The sequence below is a fragment of the Cyprinus carpio genome, chromosome A1 (genome assembly GCF_018340385.1).
Source record: "Cyprinus carpio isolate SPL01 chromosome A1, ASM1834038v1, whole genome shotgun sequence".
NCBI lineage: Eukaryota > Metazoa > Chordata > Actinopteri > Cypriniformes > Cyprinidae > Cyprinus > Cyprinus carpio.
Window position 1 is genome coordinate 28,112,887 of NC_056572.1, and position 24,254 is coordinate 28,137,140.

At 38.4% G+C, this 24,254-nt stretch overlaps 3 protein-coding genes, 2 non-coding genes and 1 pseudogene across 9 annotated transcripts; 1 reads left to right on the forward strand and 5 right to left on the reverse strand.

The window, feature by feature from the left end:
• The first annotated feature begins 2,507 nt into the window (after positions 1–2,507).
• On the forward strand, positions 2,508–2,579 carry trnae-cuc. Its single transcript has one exon. It is a non-coding gene; the product is annotated as a tRNA-Glu (tRNA).
• Positions 2,580–3,354: 775 nt separating this feature from the next.
• trnak-cuu lies at positions 3,355–3,427 on the reverse strand. The gene has a single exon. It is a non-coding gene; the product is annotated as a tRNA-Lys (tRNA).
• A 75-nt stretch (positions 3,428–3,502) lies between these two features.
• On the reverse strand, positions 3,503–7,786 carry LOC109045939 (zinc finger protein 528-like). Of its 3 annotated transcripts, none has more exons than XM_042760045.1 (7): positions 7,688–7,786; positions 7,411–7,510; positions 7,200–7,303; positions 5,502–5,604; positions 5,196–5,275; positions 4,973–5,066; positions 3,503–4,802 (listed from the first exon to the last, which is right to left on the reverse strand). In XM_042760045.1, the coding sequence occupies exons 1-7, from the start codon at positions 7,688–7,690 to the stop codon at positions 3,895–3,897; spliced, it is 1,392 nt and encodes a 463-aa protein (XP_042615979.1). In that variant the 5' UTR covers positions 7,691–7,786; the 3' UTR covers positions 3,503–3,894. The 3 variants fall into 3 exon arrangements, with proteins under 3 accessions (XP_042615979.1, XP_042615988.1, XP_042615973.1); XM_042760054.1 differs by having other exon boundaries at positions 5,196–5,272; positions 5,502–5,607; XM_042760039.1 differs by having other exon boundaries at positions 5,502–5,607.
• Positions 7,787–8,648: 862 nt separating this feature from the next.
• LOC122145618 (docking protein 2-like) lies at positions 8,649–14,088 on the reverse strand. 3 transcript variants are annotated; one of them, XM_042760021.1, is made up of 6 exons: positions 13,788–14,088; positions 12,398–12,467; positions 11,360–11,659; positions 10,892–10,964; positions 10,485–10,657; positions 8,649–9,771 (listed from the first exon to the last, which is right to left on the reverse strand). In XM_042760021.1, exons 2-6 carry the CDS (start codon positions 12,452–12,454, stop codon positions 8,875–8,877), a joined length of 1,500 nt encoding a protein of 499 aa, XP_042615955.1. In that variant the 5' UTR covers positions 12,455–12,467; positions 13,788–14,088; the 3' UTR covers positions 8,649–8,874. The 3 variants fall into 3 exon arrangements, with proteins under 3 accessions (XP_042615955.1, XP_042615945.1, XP_042615964.1); XM_042760011.1 differs by having other exon boundaries at positions 12,398–12,474; XM_042760030.1 differs by lacking the exon at positions 12,398–12,467.
• Positions 14,089–16,188: 2,100 nt separating this feature from the next.
• LOC122145574 lies at positions 16,189–19,406 on the reverse strand (annotated as a pseudogene).
• Positions 19,407–22,861: 3,455 nt separating this feature from the next.
• On the reverse strand, positions 22,862–24,092 carry LOC122145584. Its single transcript, XM_042759611.1, has 3 exons — positions 23,504–24,092; positions 22,970–23,071; positions 22,862–22,884 (listed from the first exon to the last, which is right to left on the reverse strand). Exons 1-3 carry the CDS (start codon positions 24,078–24,080, stop codon positions 22,862–22,864), a joined length of 702 nt encoding a protein of 233 aa, XP_042615545.1. The 5' UTR covers positions 24,081–24,092.
• Between the last annotated feature and the right edge of the window lie 162 nt (positions 24,093–24,254).

Consider the following 24,254-nt stretch of genomic DNA (forward strand, 5'->3'; position numbering starts at 1 on the left):
TGGAAAAAGAGAGGAAAGAGGTTGAAACTATTGATAGACAAGTAGAGATTGGAATTGGGGCCGCCCGTTCTCTTCTTTGTCTCTCTTCTCTCCTTTTCCTGGTCAACTGCCTGCCATGTGTACTGAGAGAAGAGAGGCACAGAAAAAGTCGAGAGGGAAATGTAAAAGACACTGTGGAGGAAGACGAGGAAACTGGAAAAGAGCCAGAAGAGAAGGTAGAGGAAAAACAGTGTGAAGTGGTAATGGAATAGGACAGAGGGGAAAGAAAATAGCTTTTTGACGTTCAGAATATCAAACATTGCATATTACTTTGTGCATATCCTGGAAAAATATAATTATATAATTAGGGTGGCCATATGCACCGTTCATACGGGACACGTCCCGGCCATGATTTTAATGTTGCCTAAACTATCCAGGTTTTGGCTATTTGCTGCACTGTGCAGGTCAATCATTGTGTGACATTCATGACAGCTATAGAGAGCAGAGCAGATGGCTCCTTATGCTTTCGAAACCCTGTAGATTTTAGACTCCCCCCCCCCCCCCCCCACACACCAAAAAATTCTGAAAATGCAGATTTTTCAAAACTTTAATATAATATAACATAACATAAATACTGATAAGTATTAACATAAATAAGTAGTAAATAAATTATGATAATAAATAAATGTATATGTTGAAGCGCCTTTTTTGAAGGTATTTTATGAGTGAATCTGTTAAAATAGCCTAGAGACCAGACATGAGCTACTCCCACAACTATGCCTACAGTCACAAGTACTTATTTACAACAAAGAGAAATATGGGCAATATGAAATGCCTAGAATAGTCTAACAGACAACAAAGGCAACAAAATAAAGGCTACGTTTTGTAATTTATTTGTAAATGTTAGCCAGCTAGCTAGCTAGTTAGTCTAATTAGCATACCCATACCTTTCATTTCAATTTTGTGCTGCAGTGGAAATGACATACTTAAACTTATTTCATTTTATGAATGCTAGAATATAGCCCTAGACATGGTCTTTATTTGGTGAATTAAGAGCAAACAGTAATGTAACTGAAACAACATTACAGAAGCTTAAATTTATTTTAAAGAAAATAAAGTAAAATTAAAAAACAGTTAACTCAACAAAAACGTTCCACGGTGTCAGTAGCTGGGTTTCCATCACCCTGCTTTTATGCGCATTTTGAAGTATCGCATCAGAATCGGAAACACTGAATTTCAAATTAAAATGTCTTAATTCGCAAACAAGTTTTTACGCTCGCTTGAGGCGGTTTTTGACTTGTGCGAAAAAAGGGTTAATGCGAATAATAGAAGATGAAAATGCATTTTGAGAATAAATTCCTCAAAGCGCATCAAAAAAAGTAATGTGACTTTGTGCTATGGGACGGTATATCCTGACTAACCAGCAGACCGATCTCATTCCACAGCATCTAAAGTGTTGTTATGGTCATTCGGAAATGCCCGAGCAAAGTTTGTCATCAAAGTATTTCTGTATAATTGCCTCCCAGAACTGTTAAACGACTGCGTTCCCAAAAAGCAGCATCCACCTCCGAAAGCAATAACCACATTCATTATGTTTCGTCGCTTCGTTCTGGGGTGCAAGTAATTTATTATATATAAAAAATATTATATTCAGTAGCTTCTCCTACTTTTCTTAGTGATGTATAGTGCCAGTTTATCAGGAAGTGACGATTTTGCTCTCTTTGACTCGTTGGATGGAAACGGTGCTTGTTCGCAAATGTTTTGTGCGATATGCCAATTTTGAGCATAAGTTAAAGGGATACTCCACCCAAAAATGAAAATTTTGTCATTAATCACTTACCCCATGTCGTTCCAAACCCGTAAAAGCTCCGTTCGTCTTTGGAACACAATTTAAGATATTTTGGATGAAAACCGGGAGGCCTGTGACTGTCCCACAGACTGCCAAGTAAATAACTATCAAGGTTCATAAAAGGTATGAAAGTCATAGTCAGAATACTCCATCTGCCATCAGACGTGCAATCTGAGTTATATGAAGCGACGGGAACACTTTTTGTAAGCAAAGAAAACAAAAATAACAACTTTATTCAACAATTCCTCTGTCAACAGTCTCCTCTGTGTCTCTCCATATCACTGTAATCTGTGTGTGCTCTTCTGTATCATACGTGTCACGTAGCTAAATACACGTAGAAACTGTTTTCTATAGGTGTAGATCGCACGATGGTCACAAGAGGTCGCACTTCCGAGAAAAAAGAAAAAATAACTTTTGTGCGGCGCCCCCCAGTCATTTAGCGCCCTAGGCCCTAATATGTCGCCTATGCCACGGGCCGGCCCTGGGAGTATGTTAATGTAAATGATGTATATTTAGTTATTGTTTGCTTTTATTTTCATCAGTATAAGAAAAGTCAATGCATAGTAATATGAATAATCATGCATTATATAAAACATATGAATACTACAACACAATATTAAGCTTACATTTTGTATGATCCATGGTACAATAATGTGAGCCAAAACACGTATAGCAGTTCTCCCTGGTGGTCTAGTGGTTAGGATTCGGCGCTCTCACCGCCGCGGCCCGGGTTCGATTCCCGGTCAGGGAACGACTTCTTTTTTTATTATTATTATTATACAATACAGTTCAACAAAGTCATTCGACAAATTGAGTCGTCAGTTAAAGGTTCTAAATAGTATATTTATTAGTGCTAAAGGATCTGCGCCTGCGAACACCATAGAAAACAGTTACACAGGTATCAGAATATCGTCTGGAGAATGGTATGATTAAGTCTCGGCTGGTATGTAAAAGAAACCATTTTAAATACATTCTATTTCATAAACGGACAGACAAAAGCTCCAAATTGCAACTTTTTTTTTTTAACTCATATGCACAAACCAAAACACTCAAAGTTATCAGCAGAGTGGCGCAGCGGAAGCGTGCTGGGCCCATAACCCAGAGGTCGATGGATCGAAACCATCCTCTGCTAGGCGTTTTATTTCTGTGTGTGTTTAATATTATTTCAAGCATTATATTTGGTTCTTTTTCTTTTCTTAAGCTTTTATAAATTTTTTTAGAAAGAAAACAAATTGTAATTCTGCGCCTGAACAACTTTTACGGTTTTATTTTAAAGCTTAGATTAACATATGAATCATAAAGGTTTCAAAATATCTTTAAAGAAGCTACATATAATCTAATCTTGCAGACATCTTCAAGCTTTATAAACTAATTCCACGTTTCCACAGCGAGTTGTCAGCTGGAGATTTGGACATGCAAAATGTTGGAAAATATCAGATCAACGTTTGGAGTTCAGGTTATGTTGGCAGAACTATTCTTTGGAAAATAACATATATTTAACAAAGAAAGGCGCTACAAAACAGTTGCGCCCAACGTGGGGCTCGAACCCACGACCCTGAGATTAAGAGTCTCATGCTCTACCGACTGAGCTAGCCGGGCTGATACATAGCAACAATTGGCCACAGTATTCGAAACAAACAACGATTATTAATGCCAAATATTTTCCAACATCTCTATGTTTAAACACCTTTAATAACAATATTTACAGTACTTAAAAACAGCACACTTTTTGTATTGCAAAACCCGTTTACACCGTGCGGTTAATACAAAAGGAAACGCCAATGGACGCTCCATTTTTATGTGCTCGTGCACCACCTGCTGCTCATTTTTAATATTACAATTCACGGACAGTCAACATTAAAACACCAAGACAAATTGCTTTAACCGGTGCTAATCCACCGAACTTAATCTTCCTATTAATGTTTCAATTTTATTTCTTATGCCTCTTTTCTTTCTTATGTAAATGATTCCATGAATATTAAAATGATTGCTTTGACATTCAGAAGACTGCTGGGTTCATAAGAGGCATGAGTTGGAAGCCCTGCATTGTCATCAGATATGTTATATCAGACTCCTCCACAAGAGGCCGACTGCTGATGGGTCTTGAGGTTGCAGATCCAGGCGAATCGTTTCCCACAGCGGGGACAGATGAAGGGTTTCTCTCCTGTATGAACTCTTTGGTGTTTCTTGAGGTTGCCTGCCTCTGTGAAAAGCTTCCCACACGTATCACACTTAAAGGGCCTCTCTCCTGTATGCACTCGCTGGTGGGCCACAACATTGGACAACCCAGGGAACGCCTTTCCACAATACTTACAAACGTAGCTTTTCCGTCTACCTTTCTCCATGTGCTTTGGTAGTTGGAGCCTGCCATGAGAAGCCCCAGGGTGAGGTAAGTTGGACATCATTTGGGGAATCACAGTGAAATATGAAGGGTTTGTTCTACTTGCAGTCTCTGTCTGAATCACTTCAGGTCTACTGATTTGGCCTGCCGCTTCAGTTTGGCTTTGCCTCAAAATGGCAGCTTGATTCCACCTTTCCTCTTCTCTTATAGGCCCATCTTCTGCTCCTGCATTTCTTACAGCATGTGTTAGAGTAGATGATGCTCCATCCCTTCCACCTTTGGAGCTTCTAATAGATGATACAGTCTCTGTCTGAACCAGCATACAGTCTTGATCCTGGTCCGAATCTGTATATGAGCAGGATGGATGTTTGGGCCAGTGCATAAAGCTGGTTTTAGGTTCTGCAGGTCTGTCATACAACAAGCAGTCCGTTCCTGATATTTCAGTGGCTGTCTTTTCTCTGCTGAGCAGAGTGTGGTTCGTGGGTGAAGTTCTGCTTTTCACCATTCCCTTGTGTACGTGCCCTGAGCCTGTGAGAGCTGCGGTTTCTCCTGCTGTTAGACCCTTGCTAGGTCGAACAGAAAACCTGTGGTACTGGTGCTGTTGAGGCCTACTTGGACTGGACTCAATAGTACCTAGATGTAAATATGTTCAGATACTGTCAGACCACTTTTAATCTCTTAGTTCTAAATTTAAGATGACATTGAAATCTGTTTAGTAAAAAAGTTTTATATAGTGTGCATATACAGTGTATATATGCATTGAAAGGTTAAACCTTCACCTGTTTACTTTTTCATTTACTCACCCTGTACACGCAGTCCAGTGGATGGAGAAATGTTGGTTCTCTGGCTCCTATCCTGTCCGTTTTCACTCAAATGGGAAAATTCCACCTCTATAGGCTGGAAATAAAATAAAACTACATTAATTTTTTTGTTTTGATCCTAAAGTGGCTTACTTTTACTTTGCAGCTGTAGTCCTACTTTGTCCTATTTTTATTTGCATCTTAAGAGAACAGTAAATCAACAAACCTTCTCTGTACCAGGTGCATCTGTGCTTCTGGCTGGTGAGCTAGAAAGTCTTCCGCTACAAAATTCTGTATTTGACTCTGCTGAGATAAGAGAACAAATGGTCATTTTACTGGATACTAGATTCCAGGCAGAAGTATGTAAATATGTGATAGTTGCTGATAACACAATTTTTATTTTTGGGTGAACTCTCCCTTTAATGAAATGTATGCATCTATTCTTATTATATTATATTCAACACAAATGGTATCATAATACTCTACCACTGACTTAAGCATCAAATAGAGGACTCATCGGCCCTCTACTCACCATCTTGCACAATTACAGCTTGTGCCTGGCTTCTTTCCCACTGGTCATTCAGATCTTCCTTTATCACTATTGTTTCTGGTTCTCCGACTTCCCCCTGTCCTTGCTGCTGAACACATGAAACAAGGTTATGTGTTACAACATGGCCCTGGCTGACACATAAACATCAAGGTAATATACTGAAATGCATGAAGCTTTCCGTGAGCAAATTAAGTAGCAGTTTCTTGTTTATGATGAACTGTGTAAGGTTCCTTAATAACTGAAGACTGACTGTACAAACAGCTGTGGACGTTTCATTCTTTAAAAGTATTTATGCCACTGCTGAACAACCAGAGTATGATGTATTAGTATTTAACAATGCTTGTGTTTCCTTTAGTCAGGTATGTGGATCTAATCATATCACATTTTATTCATCACGACATTGTTGTTTCACATGGAAAATCAGAAGTTATGTTATTGCACAGTGCTGACTAAATTCTGGATATTGGTAAGTCAATTTTATACTTGTGGTTGCAAAGGCAGTGACCACCTGATGATTCCATAAGGTTTTACTTCCTCCAACTTCCTGCCTTCAGAGTCAGCAATTGTTATAAGACCAATGTTCTTCAAAAGACAAACACAAAATGAGTGCAGAAATGTTTATTTAAACATGTTGAACACTTATTATACCAAAAACTGTATTTCGACTAAGTTGCTTCATCCTTTTGTACAGTACACCACAGGACAGAGCTTTACTATGAATTTGCTAATTATATAAAAACACACTTCGACTAAAAAAAAAAAAACTATGTAAATCATGTATATAATTTAAATGAAAGTCTTATTCAGAAGACATATGATGGTGGTATAATACACACATGAGCAGTGATCTGGTGATCATTTATTGACTCCTAGAGAAAGCAGTTCTTCTGCAGTTAACAGATCAGAATGGTACTTCTGTTGGTGGTTTTTGAGGTTTCGTATCCAGGCGAACGTCTGTCCACACTGAGAACAACTATACGGTCGCTCTCCTGTGTGGACTTTCTGGTGTTTTCTCAGGTTTCCCGCCTCTGCAAAGAACTTCCCACAGGTGTTACACTTGAACGGCTTCTCGCCCGTGTGAATCCGCTGGTGGATCACCACCTTTTTGGGGCGGTTGAAAACTTTGCCACAATATGTGCAGGCAAAAAGTTTTTCGCGAGGAACTCTGTCATTTCTAGTCTGAGCAACTCTTTGTTTGTTAAATATGACATCTCTGACACTGTGGTAGCTGTCCGTGCCATGTATTTTTGAAGATGTTGATGCCACTGCTGTGAAGTCATTTGTCACCAGAGGCGGATTGGAGGGAGGCAAGAGGATCCTGGTATCTTGATGTTCCTCCCTCATGTATTGGGGATAAACACGTGGAGCCTGGCTTTTCCCTTGTGCTACTTTGCTAGCCCACACAGAAATCTCTTCCCCCTCCTCCGCAGAGTCGACCTCTAAACGGCACAGAGGGTCTGTGCACTGCCTCTCAGCCGATCTTGCATTGTTCACGTATGTGCAAGATTGTAGCCGTGAGTCTGCTTTGTCACTCCCTTGCATTAAATAATCCCTCATAGGACTGGATTTTCCATTCAAATCAAACTTTCCTGCAGGATGTGATTCTACTGGCTCTTGGGATATCCCCTTAACACTCTCAAACTCTGGCTCAGATTTAAGCGCAGTGTCAGATCCACTGACCTCCAAAGACGGCTGCTGCATCCCAGACACCTGAGCATCATCTTTCACCATCTGAACATCCGCAAAACATGCCTCTCCAGTCTGTGATGGCGTCTCTTTCACTCCTAAAAACAGAGAAACGGTGTCAAGACAAGCTTTAAAATGGGTATTTTTAGCTACCTAGCCTCGGTTAGTTTTATAACAGGTGGCTTATTTTCTTCTATCCACTCACCACCATCTCTGATGAACAGTCTCTGCTGTGCTTGGTCCTCCTCAAACATCTCATCCTTGATCAGCACCGTGTCCGCTTCTGATAATGCCGCATCTCCCGTCTTTCATGAAAGGAGATATTTCATATATATCAAACAGGTATTTGTTAAAAAATTTATTGCAGCTGTTTCTATGTCAGTCAGTATATCTTAAATATTTGATTTCGTTCATCTATCTATCTAATATTTGTCTATGGCAGTCCAACTATTGTTAGATGTACCTATAAGTTAACAGCTTACCATACTGTTACTTTCATTTACAGCTTGCTGAGCAGCTGAGTCTGTCCCTCCACCTCTCCACAGACCCGAGTTAAACTGAGGACGTCTGGGTGTATGAAAACCGGAGGAAAAAAAGAAAACAGGGTACTTTAACCACACTAGGCTTTATAATTTATTTGGTGCGAGATAAACACTGGCGGTGGAATAGTTCTTGTAAGGTTTCATGATCACACACCGTTAGTTGGTTCCTGTATTTGTCTGACAAAGCGGCGCTCACTTGAACCCGGTTAGTGCGACTCAGTGAATTAATCCTCCTCTCTGCGAACCCTCGTGCCATCTTGAGCTCCAGTATGTGAAGTTTTCTCTTCAGCGCTTTGTTTTCACGCTGACACTGGGTCATCTGTAAGTTTATGACCGCGTAGTCGTCGTCTACGAGTTTGCATATCTCCGCCACCGCTGCATTCGCCAGCACCTCCATAATGGACGCTAGCTGCGTCTGGAAAGCGATGCGACTGGACATGTTTAAGGTCTAAGCGTCCTACAGCACGTTTCAGTAAACGTTCAGTGGTTTGGGAGCTGGATGAAAACGGTACAGCATTCAGAAATGTAAAGACACGTCTTCAAAACATCCTTCGCTCGGGTTTGACATCGCTCAGCACTTCCGGTCAGTAGTAGTGACGTAAAAACCATAAATACTATTTCACTGCGCACACCAATCTAGTGTCGACACTGTTCAGTAAAGTTACTTAATTAATAAAACTATGATTATTGGCCACTTTGTCAGTTAGTCTATAGTTTGATTAATTTTGGCCAAACCGTTTGTTTGTGGCTTTTTAAAGGCTCACCCCAAATTAAAATCGTCTCTCATTTATAAACCCATATTATTTCAATTCATTTTTTTTTTTTAATGGAAACCTGAATTATTTTTTAAATGATCTGACCTTTGCTGAGATTTTAGTAATTGAAGCCATTCTTTGAAAGATGCATTCATCTCATAAAAGAAACATTTAATTGTGCTTTGGTACAACAAGAAAATATATAAACAATACATGCAACATATTTGGGCTTGTAAAATTTATCAAGTCATCGTATCATTCCACAACATTTTGTAGAATGGATTAGTAAATAATGGAATTATTGGGTGGGGGGATAACATTTCAAATATTAAATATTAAGAGATACTTGTGAAGACTTTGTTACAGATTTAATTAAATCATTCCAAGGTCCTCGGAGACGACCGCTGGTGTTTGGCTTAGCTTCTTTTCTTGGAGAGGCTGAGGGGTTTTGGGTGGTTTGTAGACTTTGCTGTAGATGGGTTGGTTCTCATCGGACATTTTGCTTTGTTGAGAGCTGTTGTTTTGAGTTGACTGTACAACCTGAGGTACGCTATAAATCGGCTCCTCAGTCTGGTCAAGTCTTTTACTTGTGTTTAGTTTGACATGGTCATACACCTCAGAGTACACTGGTTCTTGCTGCTTGTCATTGTTAGGCGTTGTGTTGACTGGCCGGCAGTCCATCGTGTCAGTAGGGTTGGCATGGACACAACAGTTAGGTTTCAGGCGGATGACATCTGCAGGATCAGAATACACTGGTTCTGATTCATCCCTATGATGAGTTGGGAGAGGCGCTGTCTTTATATCTGCATACACAGGTTCATGTCTGCCTATTAAAATGGCAGGATTTGAATAAACTGGCTCAGTCAAGCTAATACCGCCACCAGGATCTGAGTATGTGCTTTTTGAGGAGCTAATGGAATCTGCAGGGTTTGCATACGCAGGTTCGGTTAAGCCACTGGGACTTGTGTTTGGGCCAAGAGAATCTGCTAGATTCGGGATCAAGGGCAGTTTTGTGTCTGAAGGCTGTGGGCTGTTGCTGCCTTTCGTATCAAGCACAATAAAACTATCAGGGCGTCTTGGAAGGGGTGAGCGAGGAGAACGGGAACGTGGAGAATGTGGCGAGTGCCTGTCTCCAGTAACGGCAAGGCTCTTCTGTAGGTGAATAGCTGACTCAGTAAGGCGAAGGATCTCGTCACTCTGTCGGGTCTCAAAGTTAAAGGTTCCGGGGCCTGATTCACAGCGCCTGCCTGCTTCTATAGAAAACACCATCTAGAGAGGAACAGAGAGAAAGTATTTGTAAGCACTCATTTAACATGTTAACTAGTTACCTTATATCGGGGAAAAAAGTTTACCATATTATGTGTAATTTTACTGTAAAATGTACAGTTTTTGGAATTATTTTTGAGAGACATAGCATTCAAAAGTTTGGGTTGGTACACAAAAATAATGCTGGGTTGTTTCACATTCAACCCCAACTTTGGGTCAATTATGGACTAACCCAACTACTGGGTTACATTTTTAAATTTAATTTTTAACACAAAAGTTAATCCATGACCCAAAATTGGGTTGAAACAACCCAGCATTTTTTTAAGAGTGTAGTTTTTTTGGAACAAAGTATTTTCTTATCACAAAGTCTGCTTAAAAGTAATTAACAAATAATTTATTTTAGTTTATAATATTCAACAATAATATACATGTACCTTTATGGTAATTACAGTAGTCAACATTTGAGGTGGATCAAAAAAGTTCATCAAAGTTTTCCAAAGACAAGAACGGGTATTGGTTTTGGTTTTGGGACAACTTTGATGAAAGGTTTTGATCCACTTAAAAATTGTGGACTACTGTATTCTTAAAATTATGTTTTTTTTTTTGCTATTAAAATATGAGTCACCTTATAATTTCCTCTATTTAAAAAAAAAAAAAAAATCGTATTTTATTTAATCTTATTTCTATTATGTATATTAAGTATTTTTTCTGCTGACCTTATCTCGCCCATAGCGGCGCAGCAGCTTATATGGCCACTCCATCACAGTCCTCCTGGTCTCCAGATCTTGAAGAACTAGCATGTCCTCACCAGCTTGTAGCCAGTACTGTCCTTTCAGGCCACATCGAACTGAAGCCTCGTTCTGCAGTACAACCACTTTAAAATCCCACACTAAAATGAAAGAGACATCGAGATCAAAATTAAACATAGGCTGTGATCCAAAGGTTATGCCACATGTTTATGTTTTAAACCAGATCTGCATGAAGGTGGTTTAGAGTTGTCTGCGGTCTTGTTTAAAAAAACCCCACTCTTTATGCAGCGATAACATACTGTAGGAAGTGGTAGGACTGGCCTTTCAGGAACATGAAAGTATGAATGATACATTTGAACTTTGTTTGTACTCACATTGTTCTCTGGACATGTAGATCTGATTGTCCTCCATAAGAGGTACCGGCTGTGGCACACTTTTAGTGTGCTTCTGTGAAATTATGAATACCATTGAGAAACACAAGCAGGGAGTGGAGTAAAGGCTTCAGTACATTACATAACCAGTTATGTAGCTGGAATTATTGCAATTTTTCATTTTATTAGATTCTTTAACTTTTATAGCTTTTATATTTAATTTTTTCTTTTTCCCTGTAATAGCAAAGCTGAATTTTTCAGCAGTCATTACTCCAGTCTTCATTGTCACATGACCCTTCAGAAATAATTGTAATATGCTGATTTGGTGCTCAAGAACATAAAAAAAAAAAAAAAAAAAAAAAAAAAAATTGTGTGTGTGGGGTGGGGGGTGATTGCTGAGAAAAAATCTGACCCCAAACCTTTGAATGGTAGTGTGTGATCAAAATATATCTGAAAAATCCAAACCCTCACCTGAAAGGCATTGTTACATATTATGTCCACCCATTTTCCGCAGCTTTCTTTCTCTGCTGCAAACACGAGCCTCTTGTCCTCCATCTCCACACAGAAAGCAGCCATGTTTTCCCCTGGACAAGCTTCTGCATGAGGAGGCAGCTTGACAACACTCACACAGTCGGCTAGACGTACAACTTTCCTCTCTGGATGTCGTCTGACCACCACAGTTGACCGTTCATGAATGGCTTCTGATAATTCTAACCGTGCCACGCCGTGCCGACTAGCCGGATGAAGGGCCAACCAATATCGCTTCCACTTCTGTTAAGAACATACAGATGATTATTACTTATAATTATTATTTTCCCTCATCCATGTTTCTGCAATACAACGACTGAAGATCTAGTCAGACTGATGGATCCATCAGGTGGAATTTGTGCTTCAGGTAATGAACACACCTCTGGATTGCTAAATATTAGCATTAAAATGTTCTTAAAAAGCAGGTCACGTTGTAGAAACGGATGCAATTACTCACTCTGCCAATCCCTAATTTACCTCACATGTATTGCGTGTGTGTAAGGCATGGCCTGAATCTAGTACGTGAAGTGCACTTTCATGAGGGCGTTTTTTGTCAATGGAATGTGCAGTAATTCTAAAAACAAGAAAGTGATGTGCACACCAAGTTTTCAACTTGTAGAGTTAGACCCGTTCCATCAATCTCATACCAGAAAATAAATGTACACAAGAGAGTTCATGCCAAAACACAGGGGGCATGGTGAGCTATATTTAAAAGTACAAGCAAATACCGTCAGGCTTAAATTCATATATTTTTATATGACTACCCTACTTTGTTTTTTTTCCAATGTGTCTGAATGCTCCAAACTATAGTATCAATACTAAGAGTAACATCATTGTAAACTCTGAAATATTTGAATAGAACTGTTTTATATTTAGATCAGCTACGACCATTTTGTAGTTTTAGACTTGAGGTTGACAAACACAAAAACATCTACCTGTTTTCAATACCAGAAAATAAATGACAACGTTCCAATGTCTTACCTCACCGTGTTTCTGATGTTGTAGGTAAACTTCACCTTGTTTCCCGTGAGCGTCCATGTCTGCTTAATCTCTGACAGCTCGAAAAAATGCTTTAAAAACAGTTTATCTTTCACAGCACAATATGTGATCTCCTTTAACTGTTAACACATATTACCAAGCCTTAAACACGTGTTAGTGTAGGTGTTTACTTAGACTCCACCTCTTAAAAAAAAAAAAGACAGCAATTGTTTGATTTAGTGCAATGATTATTCACTTGATTTGTGTCTGAATTATAAATTTGAATGGTTTCCTTATTTCCTCAAAATATATGGCTCAGTTTGGGCCTAATCAATATATAAATAAAAATCAAACTGAATAACAATGGCACTCAAATATTCTCATGGCTAACTATATTAAAAAAAAAAAAAAACTGGTTATCCAGCTCTCTACAGTTGGACATTAAGTATAAATAAACATATTAGGATAGGGAGACCATACATCCTCTTTTTTCTCTCTTGATTTTCCCCCCATGGTTTTAAAGTTTGAAATGTTGTATAATTTACATTTGACTAAAATGCTTGTATTGAAACATTTTTGCATTCTACTGATGATAAAACTGTGCTAGATGTTAGTTTTGTGAAGGATGGCCACTGGTAAGAAAGCTTTTTAGCTGCGTTTATGATTAATATGCATAACAGTGACTGTAAAATACATATTTTAGGTATGGAAATGACATTTTGAGTTTTGATATTTGGGATTTGGTCACTGTACTACTTTGGGCACTACTTTAACCACCAACCAACCACACCCCAGCCCCGCATGCACCTACTGTCCTCTATTTGGAAAACTAAAATATGGTCACCCTAATTAAGATCAAAATATGATTTAGTTTTACATCACTAATTAGAATGGGTAAAAAAAATCCCATTTAAATCTTTTTATATTTGCAACATTTTTAATAAAAATTTATTTTCCATTTCCATTATTTTCCATTCCATATATTTTTAAAACAAAATCCTTTAGCAGGCTTTTAGCCTCCATTGTACCGCACTAATTATTAGCAACTTCTCAAAGTTTATGTGAACATAAGCTTACAACTCAGATATGAACAATTATAGTGACGACATATATTGCAATTTAAAATTTAACAAAGCATTTAAAATGTAGTACTTTTCTTTGGAAACCCTCCTTAAGCACATACAGAGCTAGCTGAAATTTTCTGTATAGTCTCCAAACCTCATTTCAGAAGTATTGTACATGCACAGACTGGCACACACAGACATAAACTCACACAGCCTCACAGACAGACACAGTATTATCTTATGTGTGTTATAGTGAATAATAGTCTACAAGCAGTCATTCACAAACACATCTTTTACACTATTACTTAATGAAGGATTAAGTATCTAACCTGTCAACATCCTCTGACATTATTCTATTGTTGAATGTCAAAGTATTCAGCAAGAAATAGCCACAGCGGTGTGTCCAGACTCTTGGTCATCACTTTATCTGCGTTGCTATTCATATCCTCTCTTCCACAGATCTACGGCCAAACTTATACTGTACACCTGCTAGCTGTAAGGGAATCCTGGACAAAAAGAATTAATGCAAAGACAGTTAATATGGTAAAAGATCTGCATACATTTATAAACAGTGTGGAAAGTATCAGAACACTACCTATGTATGGGACTGGGTATCTTTGAAACATCATGGTAAATACCTTATGTTAAATAATTTTATAACCATCAGCACAATATAAACAGCATAAAGGATTAAAAACAAAATGGGCAAAAAGAAGCTAGTGCAACACTTTACAATTCAATTCAATGAATAAAACATCCATGAATCAAAAAAAAAAATCTGGAATATTAAAATGAAAAATTCTTTGCCCTTATAAGCAGAAATAATACAATCCCTTTTTCCAAAAGGTGGAGCAGTTTCACTATGACATGTGTTTCTGTCTTAAGTGTCTGATTAAGCAATACATGGTGTATGTGTCTGCACCTGGGTAACCCAAATACTGCTCTAGGCAAATACATAATAAATTGAAACAATCATACATTCAAAATTTGCTATCCGAGTGGTTTTGGGCTGATGTTTTGGCTGTCCTGTCAGTGGAGTAACAATGAGACCGCAGACACAGGGAAAACCCCTAATTTCAATGCACTAAATAAGAACAGGTACTGCTGACAATTTACACTATACTGTATTTGTCAATTAAGGGAATAGTTCACTCTAAAATCAAAATTTTGCTGAAAATTAACAGGCTCAGGGCATCCCAGACATAGAGGAGCTTGTTTCTTCTTCATCAGAATAAATTTGGAGAAATGTAGTATTATAATTACTTGCTCACTAATGGATCCTCTGCAGTGAATGGGTGACATCAGAATCAGAGTCCAAAAAGCTCACAATAATCCACAAGACAAGCTACATGTTTGTAATAAACAAATCCATTAGGGTAACTTCAAACTGTTGTTTATGGCTAAAATAGGAGTCCTCTCTATATAATACATTCTTTTGACCAGTTAAAAAAAAAAAAAAATAAAAAAATAAATTGTCTGAATCAAGAGAGAAATATACACAGATCATGCACTGGTGAAAAGAGTTCCAACAAATATGTTGGTTGATTTTTGATTTTAATGTAAGAAGACAAAAGGGGATGGACTTTCTCACTGGAAGAAAGTCGTTTTGGGCTTGTATTTTGGCCAGATGTGATGGTTTAAAATTAAAATGCCTTACGAACATGCAGGTTTTCACTTCACAATACGTTAGTTGATGGACTGGAGTTGTGTGGATTACTTGTGGATTATAGCGATACTTTTATCAGCTGTTTGGACGGCACCCATTCACTGCAGAGGATTCACTGACAAACAAGTGTAATGGTAAATTTATCCAAATCTGTTCCTATTAAGAAACAAACTCATCTACATCTTGGATAACCTGCGGACGAGAAAATTCAAGCAAATTTTCATTTTTTTGGGCAGCTATTCATTTACAAACAATGGTGTGACATTCAGAGATCAGAAAATTAACATTAAATTTTTTGGAAAAGAATCCATTTTTGTAACAGCTGAACAGCTTACATTATTGAAATAATTATTTTGATGCATTTAATCCTCTGCAGGCCTACCCAAAACTCCAATGACCAGTCAGCTTGAAGCACTGTTAAATCTCACTGGTCTAACCTCCCCTGATACCAGCCAAAAGACTGATTGAGAACGGTCAGGACTGAGATTTAGTGTACAGTACTTTGAATGCACAAACGCAAAAAGACATCATGGGACAGAACAACATGTCCAAGAGGGAACCTGCTTCTTTTATTTGATTTTTTTTCTTCCATTTTTGTGTTAATGCATGTTGCACACTGTGACAGAACTTCAATGGAGGAAGGAGAAAAGCAACCGGAAAAAATGTTTCTGTGAAAATCCCTCAAAAGTTGTCAGCTGCCACCAGTTTCTGTCCATCATAGAATGGTCCACCCATCAACGGTCCATGTAATGTCAGGTTTCCTTTGTCCCCCAGCCCTTTCCCCTCCCACTCTTATGACACGCACCTCCCCTCCAAGCTTCCTTTCGAAGAAAATAAAAGACAGGAAAAAAGAAAAATGGCAATGACACGGGGGCAAACTGCTAGTCACTATCACAATAGTGGAAATCACATAACTGTTCCTCTGAGATTAATACAAAGATCTTCCAGGAGAACTAGTCACAATCTGCAGCGGTCCAATAGGAACATTACACTGAGTAACCCGCCCACATTATATTCATGGAGACAGACGGAAATAAAAAAGCTTATAGAAGAGCATCCAGTACCCCCCTCCCACCCAGAAGCCCCACCCCATCAAGCCCCACACAACCCCAGGATGATTGAAGTATGTGTGAGGGTGACCCCCGGCCATCAGCGGTCACATAAAGTCTCTATAAAGGAGCCCCTAACTGGAGGGTCTCTAGTATTTCACGCCTGGAACAAACTCCTTGGCCTCTGGGTTCAAGCTGCTCTTGCGCTGTGAAAAAAAAAAAAAAAAAAAAACAATACATATTAGAACATTAAAATGTCACCAAAGTGGATCTGAGGTCTACAAAGTGGTTTCCTTTCAGGAACGATGTGAGAATCGTTTCGCTTAAATAACTGTAAATCAAGCATCAAATCATTACACTGTAATACTTACTGCGATGTCTTCGGCATTTCCGTCACTGACTGACAGCCCGCTAAACTGCTGTTGGATATTCCCTACTCCAGAGGGAAGGTCTCTGGCAGGAATGAACCAATCCTGATCCTCCTCCTCCAACATCTCCTGGAAACAGCGTTCAAGAAACTCCTGCTCCAAGAGTTCCTCCTCCACCTGCAGGAAGATGTCCGACCCATCAAAATTTAGCAGTCACTGGCTGCTGTATGAATTCATACGATACGTGTTTGTATTTCACTGATTATGCTGGTTTGTTTTAAGAGTAAATATATATATATAATGTGTATGCACTGTAAGGTGCCCACTTTTCAAGAGCCTTTACAGTAATTCTTCTGACTTGCTGTACAGTTAGAGATGAAGGGAACAAACAAACTGCATATGGTGGAAAAAAAAAAATTAAACTGCAAATGGTGAACAGTCAGACTATGTAACTTGAGACTTGATGTAACGTCAGTCGTGGCAGTCAGATGGTACGCAGTGATAGACTGTCTCGCTCAAAGATGCTCGCTCAGATGCTTTCTCATCTCAGACAAACAATTTGTGTTAACATACAGCAATAAATAGTGGTTTGCATTACAACAAAACCCCAAGACAGGAAACAAATCATAAATGATATGATTTCTCAGACATATACAAATAATCAGTATTAATCATTTAAAGAAAAATAAAAAAATTGGTCCATCATTAAAATAAAAAACAAAACGCAGCCTGAAGTATTTCATATAACTTGTGCACTATATAGCTGTATTAACTTAAAAACCATCCTCTCCAATACAGTTCACAAATCTCACTCATGCATGGGTTCAATAGAGAAAAAGCTGTCTTTTATCACATTTAGCCAGGTTTGATGACATTGACAAAAACTGACATGGCCACCCACAACATGAACAGTTGAAAAACATGACTACAAATGAGACTTAGAGTACTACAGCACAAGGGAAGATTAAAAGTGAATGACTTTTGCCACACATGATCACCATCAGCTTCGATTGCATGGAAAGTGGAACCTCCAACATCCAGCCTAAATGCCCTTTTACAAATTCCAGGTCGATTTTTGCATGCAATTGCCTGTTCAGACCGATGCGTAAACATGGCATACAGGCTGAATGAAAATATAAGTCTACTCTTGACAGTAGGTTGGTGCTTACAGAAAAGCAGAAATACCCCGGTTATCCCAGTTACTAAGGACACTGCATTGTGTCACAACAGCATTAACATGTTGCTGCTGCTGTTGTTTTTAAACAGCCACTCAGGTTTTTATTTTCATCAAAAGTATGAATCTTATTGGTTGGCCAGATTTATTCACAGTGCCACGGAAAAGAGACTAGAACATCTCTCTGTAATATTCTGCCACACTGACTGCACGTGAATGTTTGTGACAGCCATACATTCAAATTAAAACAGTTTTATGGAAGAAAGTCACAAAGGTTTGCAACGACACACGAGGGTGAGTAAATGGCAATTTTTGTGTGAATTCCTTTAATGACTCGTGAATCCTATTTAGAAGTACACATTGAGCAGGGCATATATATACGATCAGCAGGTTCACACTGACCTGTCTATTGTACTCCTCCTCGTTCCTCCATCCACATGTACTCTGCGAAGGGGTTGGCGTCCCCCTCCTTGTGTCCATTCACAACATTCTCATCCTTCCCTGATCCGCTGCCTCCTCCTGGTGTCTTTGCTACCTCTGGACTGTTAATATCAGCAGGTTCTGGGGGTGTAAAATACCATATTAATACTAATACTGATCCCATTCTCAGTACATACTACCTCAACCACAAAAAACACACAAAACTAATACCAACGAACATAAAGACGACGTTTGGGATACTGAATACAATTAGTTTCGATAATATGCATGAGTAAAACTTATTAATCACTCATTATTGTGCACGTGTTATATGAATAACTCAAGTTTAATACTATAGAATTTAGCCAAATTTCATTTTAAATCATTGTTATCACAGAAAGAATGATTGGTTCCTGTAGGTTTTAAGATTGTGTCGCAAACCCTGCTAGCAAATTAAGACGGTCGGATATTTACAAAATGAAGGCACAATAATGTTTGTTAAGATCTTCTAATATACCTGCGGTCACGACACAAGGTTTAAAGAACATTATATAACTATCTGCTACTAACTATCAGTGTGTTGTATAAATGAGACAAAGAGGACACCATCTTTCTCCACATGGATTTGATTCATTGTAACATGAGGCCTGGCTATGGCTCCAGCTATCTAACTATCTATAACATTAACCATTTTTAAAAGCCTCCAGTTTAAAACAGTCAGGCCTCCTTTCACCTTGTTGGAAGGTATGTCCTGCCTTCGAATAAAACACTTGGTCTAACTTCACGTTTGTGAGCGTGCATTGTGAAGCTACGCGTGTTAGCTCGCACCAAAACAACAGCAGTATTTCCACGTGAAAAAAAAATGTTTCCTGGCCTTGCAGAGTGACGTTTTAAATGTTATTTGAATGCAAAACCCGACGCTAGTTGTGGTAAGCAGTTCAGTTTGAAAGGGTTTCGTTTAGTAAATGAAGAAGCATGGTGGATGCGTGAGTTAGCCTCACGACTGCATCACATACACTAGGGCTCCTCCTCCACGCTGCGCTTCACACGAACTCTTTCAAGTAAGCCTTTAACGGCTCAGTTTGCTTTATACTGCACGCTAAAATGTGCCTGGTTACTTATATGTTGCTACTTTAAACCCACTCAGCGCTGCCTAACGTTACCATTTTACAAAACAAAGACTGAGAGCACCACTCTGCACTTACAGAGTCAAAAAGATTGAACATGGCTCCTTCCAAAGACCTGAGCTGTTAAGAGGACTTACCCGGCATTGTAACACTTCTGTCCCTCTAACCTATCGCCAAATAAGTCGACTAAAAGGTAATTTTCCTGTTTGCAGCGACAACCGTTACCTGGCTAGATTTCAATGCTACGTCAGAGTGCTCATGTGGGCCTTTCAAACAAACACGTCGCTGGCGCCTCCTGAAGGCCGTCAGCGGCATTTCAAACGCTCGTGACTGCAAAACGGTCAGGTTTAAAGAGACAGTGGCATGATTTTAGAGTGAATTCAAAGATGGATTGACCCTGGAATAGATACATCCATTCGCGTCATTCAGGTAACATTTTAAAGAGCCATAAATAAAATTAAAATAACAACAAATCTATAGATCTTAATAAATGGGTCAATTTCTTTCTTTTAAAACATGGTAGTATGTTATTAATAAGTGATTTTTGTTTTTTGGAAGGCATCACAGGTCATTTGGGAGGGATTAACCTGCATGCAAATTCACTGGGAAAAATACTTGGTTTTATTCAAAAAACATCTCTTTGCTTGTGCTTGAAGGGTGGCTCGGACAGGAAATGCACAAGCACTGAAAAAAAAAAATCAAATGTAAGTAGAACATGGTTGTTTGATTTCCAGTGAACGCATGGACAGACGCGCTGCAAGTCGCTTAGTTTGGATAAAGGATCATGAGATGTAACCTCTTATGCAATAGTGTCATTAACCCAGATTTGGATCTGATATAACCCACTCAAATGTTTAATATAGAACAATCTAGGTGATTAAAAAAACAAATCAGTACAAAGACACTCATATACAGCATTTTAAGGTTGAGAACAATGACCCAGATGTTGTAAACAAACATAACTCCATGCTGACTACTACACAGTAGGCTGTAGGTATGTTGACTGTTAATTTCAATATGTGAAACAATAAAGTATGAAAATGATACATGATAAACAGCAAAATGCTACGTCACAGGTTGCATGTTTACATCAGCACATTGATGAAATTTGGCAGTATAATGTTATAATATTTTTGGGTGAACTATCCTTTTAAAGCCTAGTGAAGTACACTGGTCTGTTTTATAGTAGTGAAAATCTCCACTCTTGCACAGCTCTCAAATCTTACTTGCATATGTACATAGATATTTTTAAACTTGGTGCATGATATCAATGACATCAAAACCTACATACAGTGCTATTTTATACTTTTTGAAGCTTGATGCCCCCTGGCTACTAATGCTTTCACTGTATGGGGAAATTTATTTTTCTGGGTGAATTAACATACAACCATATGTAATTTAATCATTTAGTATAATTAAGGAGTTCTTACTATTTGACTTATGCATTCCATGACCTTTCCAGCTGATTGTGATTACTGGATTAAATATTCCATGACATTTAAAATTTTTTCATGAATTTTAAAATTCCCTGATATTTCCAGGATTTCCATGACTATGGGTATTGTAGTGACTGTAGTTAGGATTACTATTTTTTTAATGCTACTTCTACTGCTTGATAAATATACAACTTCATAAAAGGAGAAAGACAAACAATATACTTCTCATGGCCTTGTTTCATTGTATTTTATAACAAAGATAATAAAAATATACAATATTTAAGGGGACAAAACTGTGAGGATATTAGACCGAAGATGTATTTTTCTGTATATTACATCCTCTGAGGAAAAGAGAGATGATGGTTGTGATAAAAGACAAGGAATTTTTTGAGACCACTCAATACAGATAAAAGCAACAGAAGTGGATTCCATCTCTAAAACCATCTGATGCTGCTATTGTTCCCAAGGCACTGCTGATCTACAATCCACCTGGTTATGAAGACAAACAAACAAAAACTATATCATCAATTCATTGATATTTTAGTCTCAAATAGTCAAACTGGTAAAACCTAAGAAAAAACATAGACCATTGAAATAAAGTCAAAATCTTGAATGTGTTCACATACTTTTCAAAACAACCAAGTGCATTTAAGTTTTTCTCTTATTTTTATATATGTAGCATAGCTTACCTTGTTTCCATGAAGTACCAGAGTTCTGAAAACTTGTCCAAAAGGCTTTAGTAGCCGTAGCACTCCTGTAACAGCACAGGGCTTATTGGGAACATTACATACAACCAGCAAATGGTCCCAAAGGTGTCAGCAGCCCCTAAAAGATAGTGGGACTTCTTGTAAGGAGGTATAAAGAAATGTATGGTATTTGACAAATCTTATGAAAAATGTTTGTTCTCGCTTATTTATTTATTTATTTTTTAAAGATTGAATATTTACGTCTGAAAAGTAATACTTGCATTTGACCATGATGGTCCCACAAAGGCATGAAACACTGACACCTAAAGTAATAAGTAGCTACATTAACCCTCAGAGTAAATGGACAAAATAATGAAGTATTTATGCAAGAAAATGTTAATTATAAAATTTGTTTCCGTCCATTAGTGTGTTAACGGCACAGGTGAACTAAAGGGGGCAACAGTTCGAGACAACCACCAGCTCTAAAACTTTGCTGCCCCTCATGTGAACTGGGATAGCAGAGTAAACCTTCACCATCTCCTGGGCTGAGAATTCAGTTGGAAACATCAAGTAAAGCTGAAAACACACACACACACCCACACACACACACACACACACACACCACACACCACACACACACACACACACACACACACACAACACACACACAACACACACACACACACACAGAGATATAAAAGTGCTGTACTTATGCTGGAAAATATTATATTTGTTTGTTAAAATACACACCAGGCCACAATAGGCACATACCTTCTTCCACTGTAACAAGGTTGTCGTGTCGGAAACATCAGTTGCCATTAAAACCTCAACAGGGGGACCAAAGGGAGGGGGGGGGGCGATGCCATTTTGATGAGTTCACTCTCAGAGTAATGCAAGAGGGATTCCAGACACACGAATCACACCCTTCTGTTGGGAAACAAAGGAACGATGAGAAAAAAGGTGTGAACTGCTTTGTTAAAAGAGTGAAGGTCGCTTTATTACAGCACACAGTCTGTAGTGTTTCCCCCTCTGACAACATAACTATTCCTCACACCACCAGAGGTCACTGTTTCACATTTGTTCATTTGTTATCGTGGGACTGTTGGTGCTAACCATTCGAGATGCATATCTTGTTATTTTAAGGCTGCAGTGTTGAGACTAAGCTGATACTTTAATGGTTTAATGGTGGTATATTTTTTCAATCAATATTCTGGGTAGTGATCACAGTTCAAACTAGAAAATAAGAACCTTTATAAAACATCCTCTAGAAGAGTTTTGCTTTGAATGCATAAAGAGCTCGGTTATCACAATAATCTCATCAAAAACTATTAGTATCTAATATCCTCCCAGAACTTACAGTTTTGTGCTGATGTTTTTGCAGTCGTCTTAGTTACTGGTATCTGATGTTCATGGGATTCAGTGGTTACTTCTGATTTTGCAGATTTTACTGGAAATGAAGACTTTTGATAACCTTTTTTCAAGCCATTGTAAGTGGTAGATCTGCGTGAAGAAGACAAGGGTCTTTGTGTAGTATAGTGTATTGCTTTATTACAGTCTAAAGAGATAAACTCTTGCCTCATGCTACATTTTTTTGAGCGAGGGGGAACATAGACTGAACCAGGCCTCCACTTGGTGACCTCAGCAAGCCCATGTTGCAGCCTCTTTAGGAAGGAATTTGAGCCTCTTCCTGGAAAAGAAACCATGATTATATAATTTTCTAATGTTACAGCTGTATATTTCTAGCCCCAAAACAGTTAGGTTATTATTATTAACAAAACAACAACAAACAACAACAATAAAAACAACCAATGTTTAATAGGATGACAGCATTAAACCTGAAGAAATAAATATACAATAAATACAACTAAAAAAACAAAAACAAAAAAAACACAAATAAATAAAAGGCTTCAGCATCTGCAACTTCAAAAGACAAATGATAATGGAGTAATATAGATAGATAGATAGATAGATAGATAGATAGATAGATAGATAGATAGATAGATAGATAGATAGATAGATAGATAGATAGAGCAGTATTTTGTGTGATGTTGCAATTTCCCAACCAACATTTTGGATAAGCTGCATTGTTGTTGCAGAAACAACAGAAAAAACAACTCACCTGATGCATGTCTTATTCTTTTCAGTGTTTTAGACTGGGTTGAGAAGTGCTCATGAATGAGTTCAGATGGGCGGGATCTTTCAGGGCTGAGGGATCTATGGGAATGGGATTCTTGCCATGCACCATTAATAATCTTTTGATTCCTCTGTTCCCCGTGAGCGTATGGTGACTCTCTGGATGATTCCACTTGATCAGATGAGTTCCATGTAGCATGGCCATATTTAACATTCTTTGTTCCTTTGCGCTGCTGAATGTTTTGTATAATGAAGGGGAGATTCTCTGTTGTTAACTGGTTGTCTGGGCAATGACTGAGTAATTCTAGATCCTCAAGAGAAAGACCAAGGCTGCTCAAAGCTTTGTTCAAGTTGTCTGTTGGAAGATGCAGTATTTTTTGTTTCTTTGGCTCTGCTTCTTTGGTTTGTGGTCTATCAGGAGGCATCATTGCTTTGGCTATCACTGACTGATATCGAGGACAGTCCACGTCTGGTTTGAAGGTGAAATGTTTGCCAAGATGGTTGTGACTGGATCTAACAAGAGCTTCCTCAGATGCTGGCAGTGACACTGTTGTGTTATTCATGAAGGGACCTAGTGTTTTTCTCCTGAATGATCTCTTTTTGCTAGAAGGGCACCACTCTCCTTATAGGGAAATGAGTGAATTAATGTCTGTGACAGATGTTGAGGGGTTGCTAACCATGTGAGGTATGGAACCCATGTTTTTAAACCCCCCGGGTTGCTGGTACATGCTCAAAAA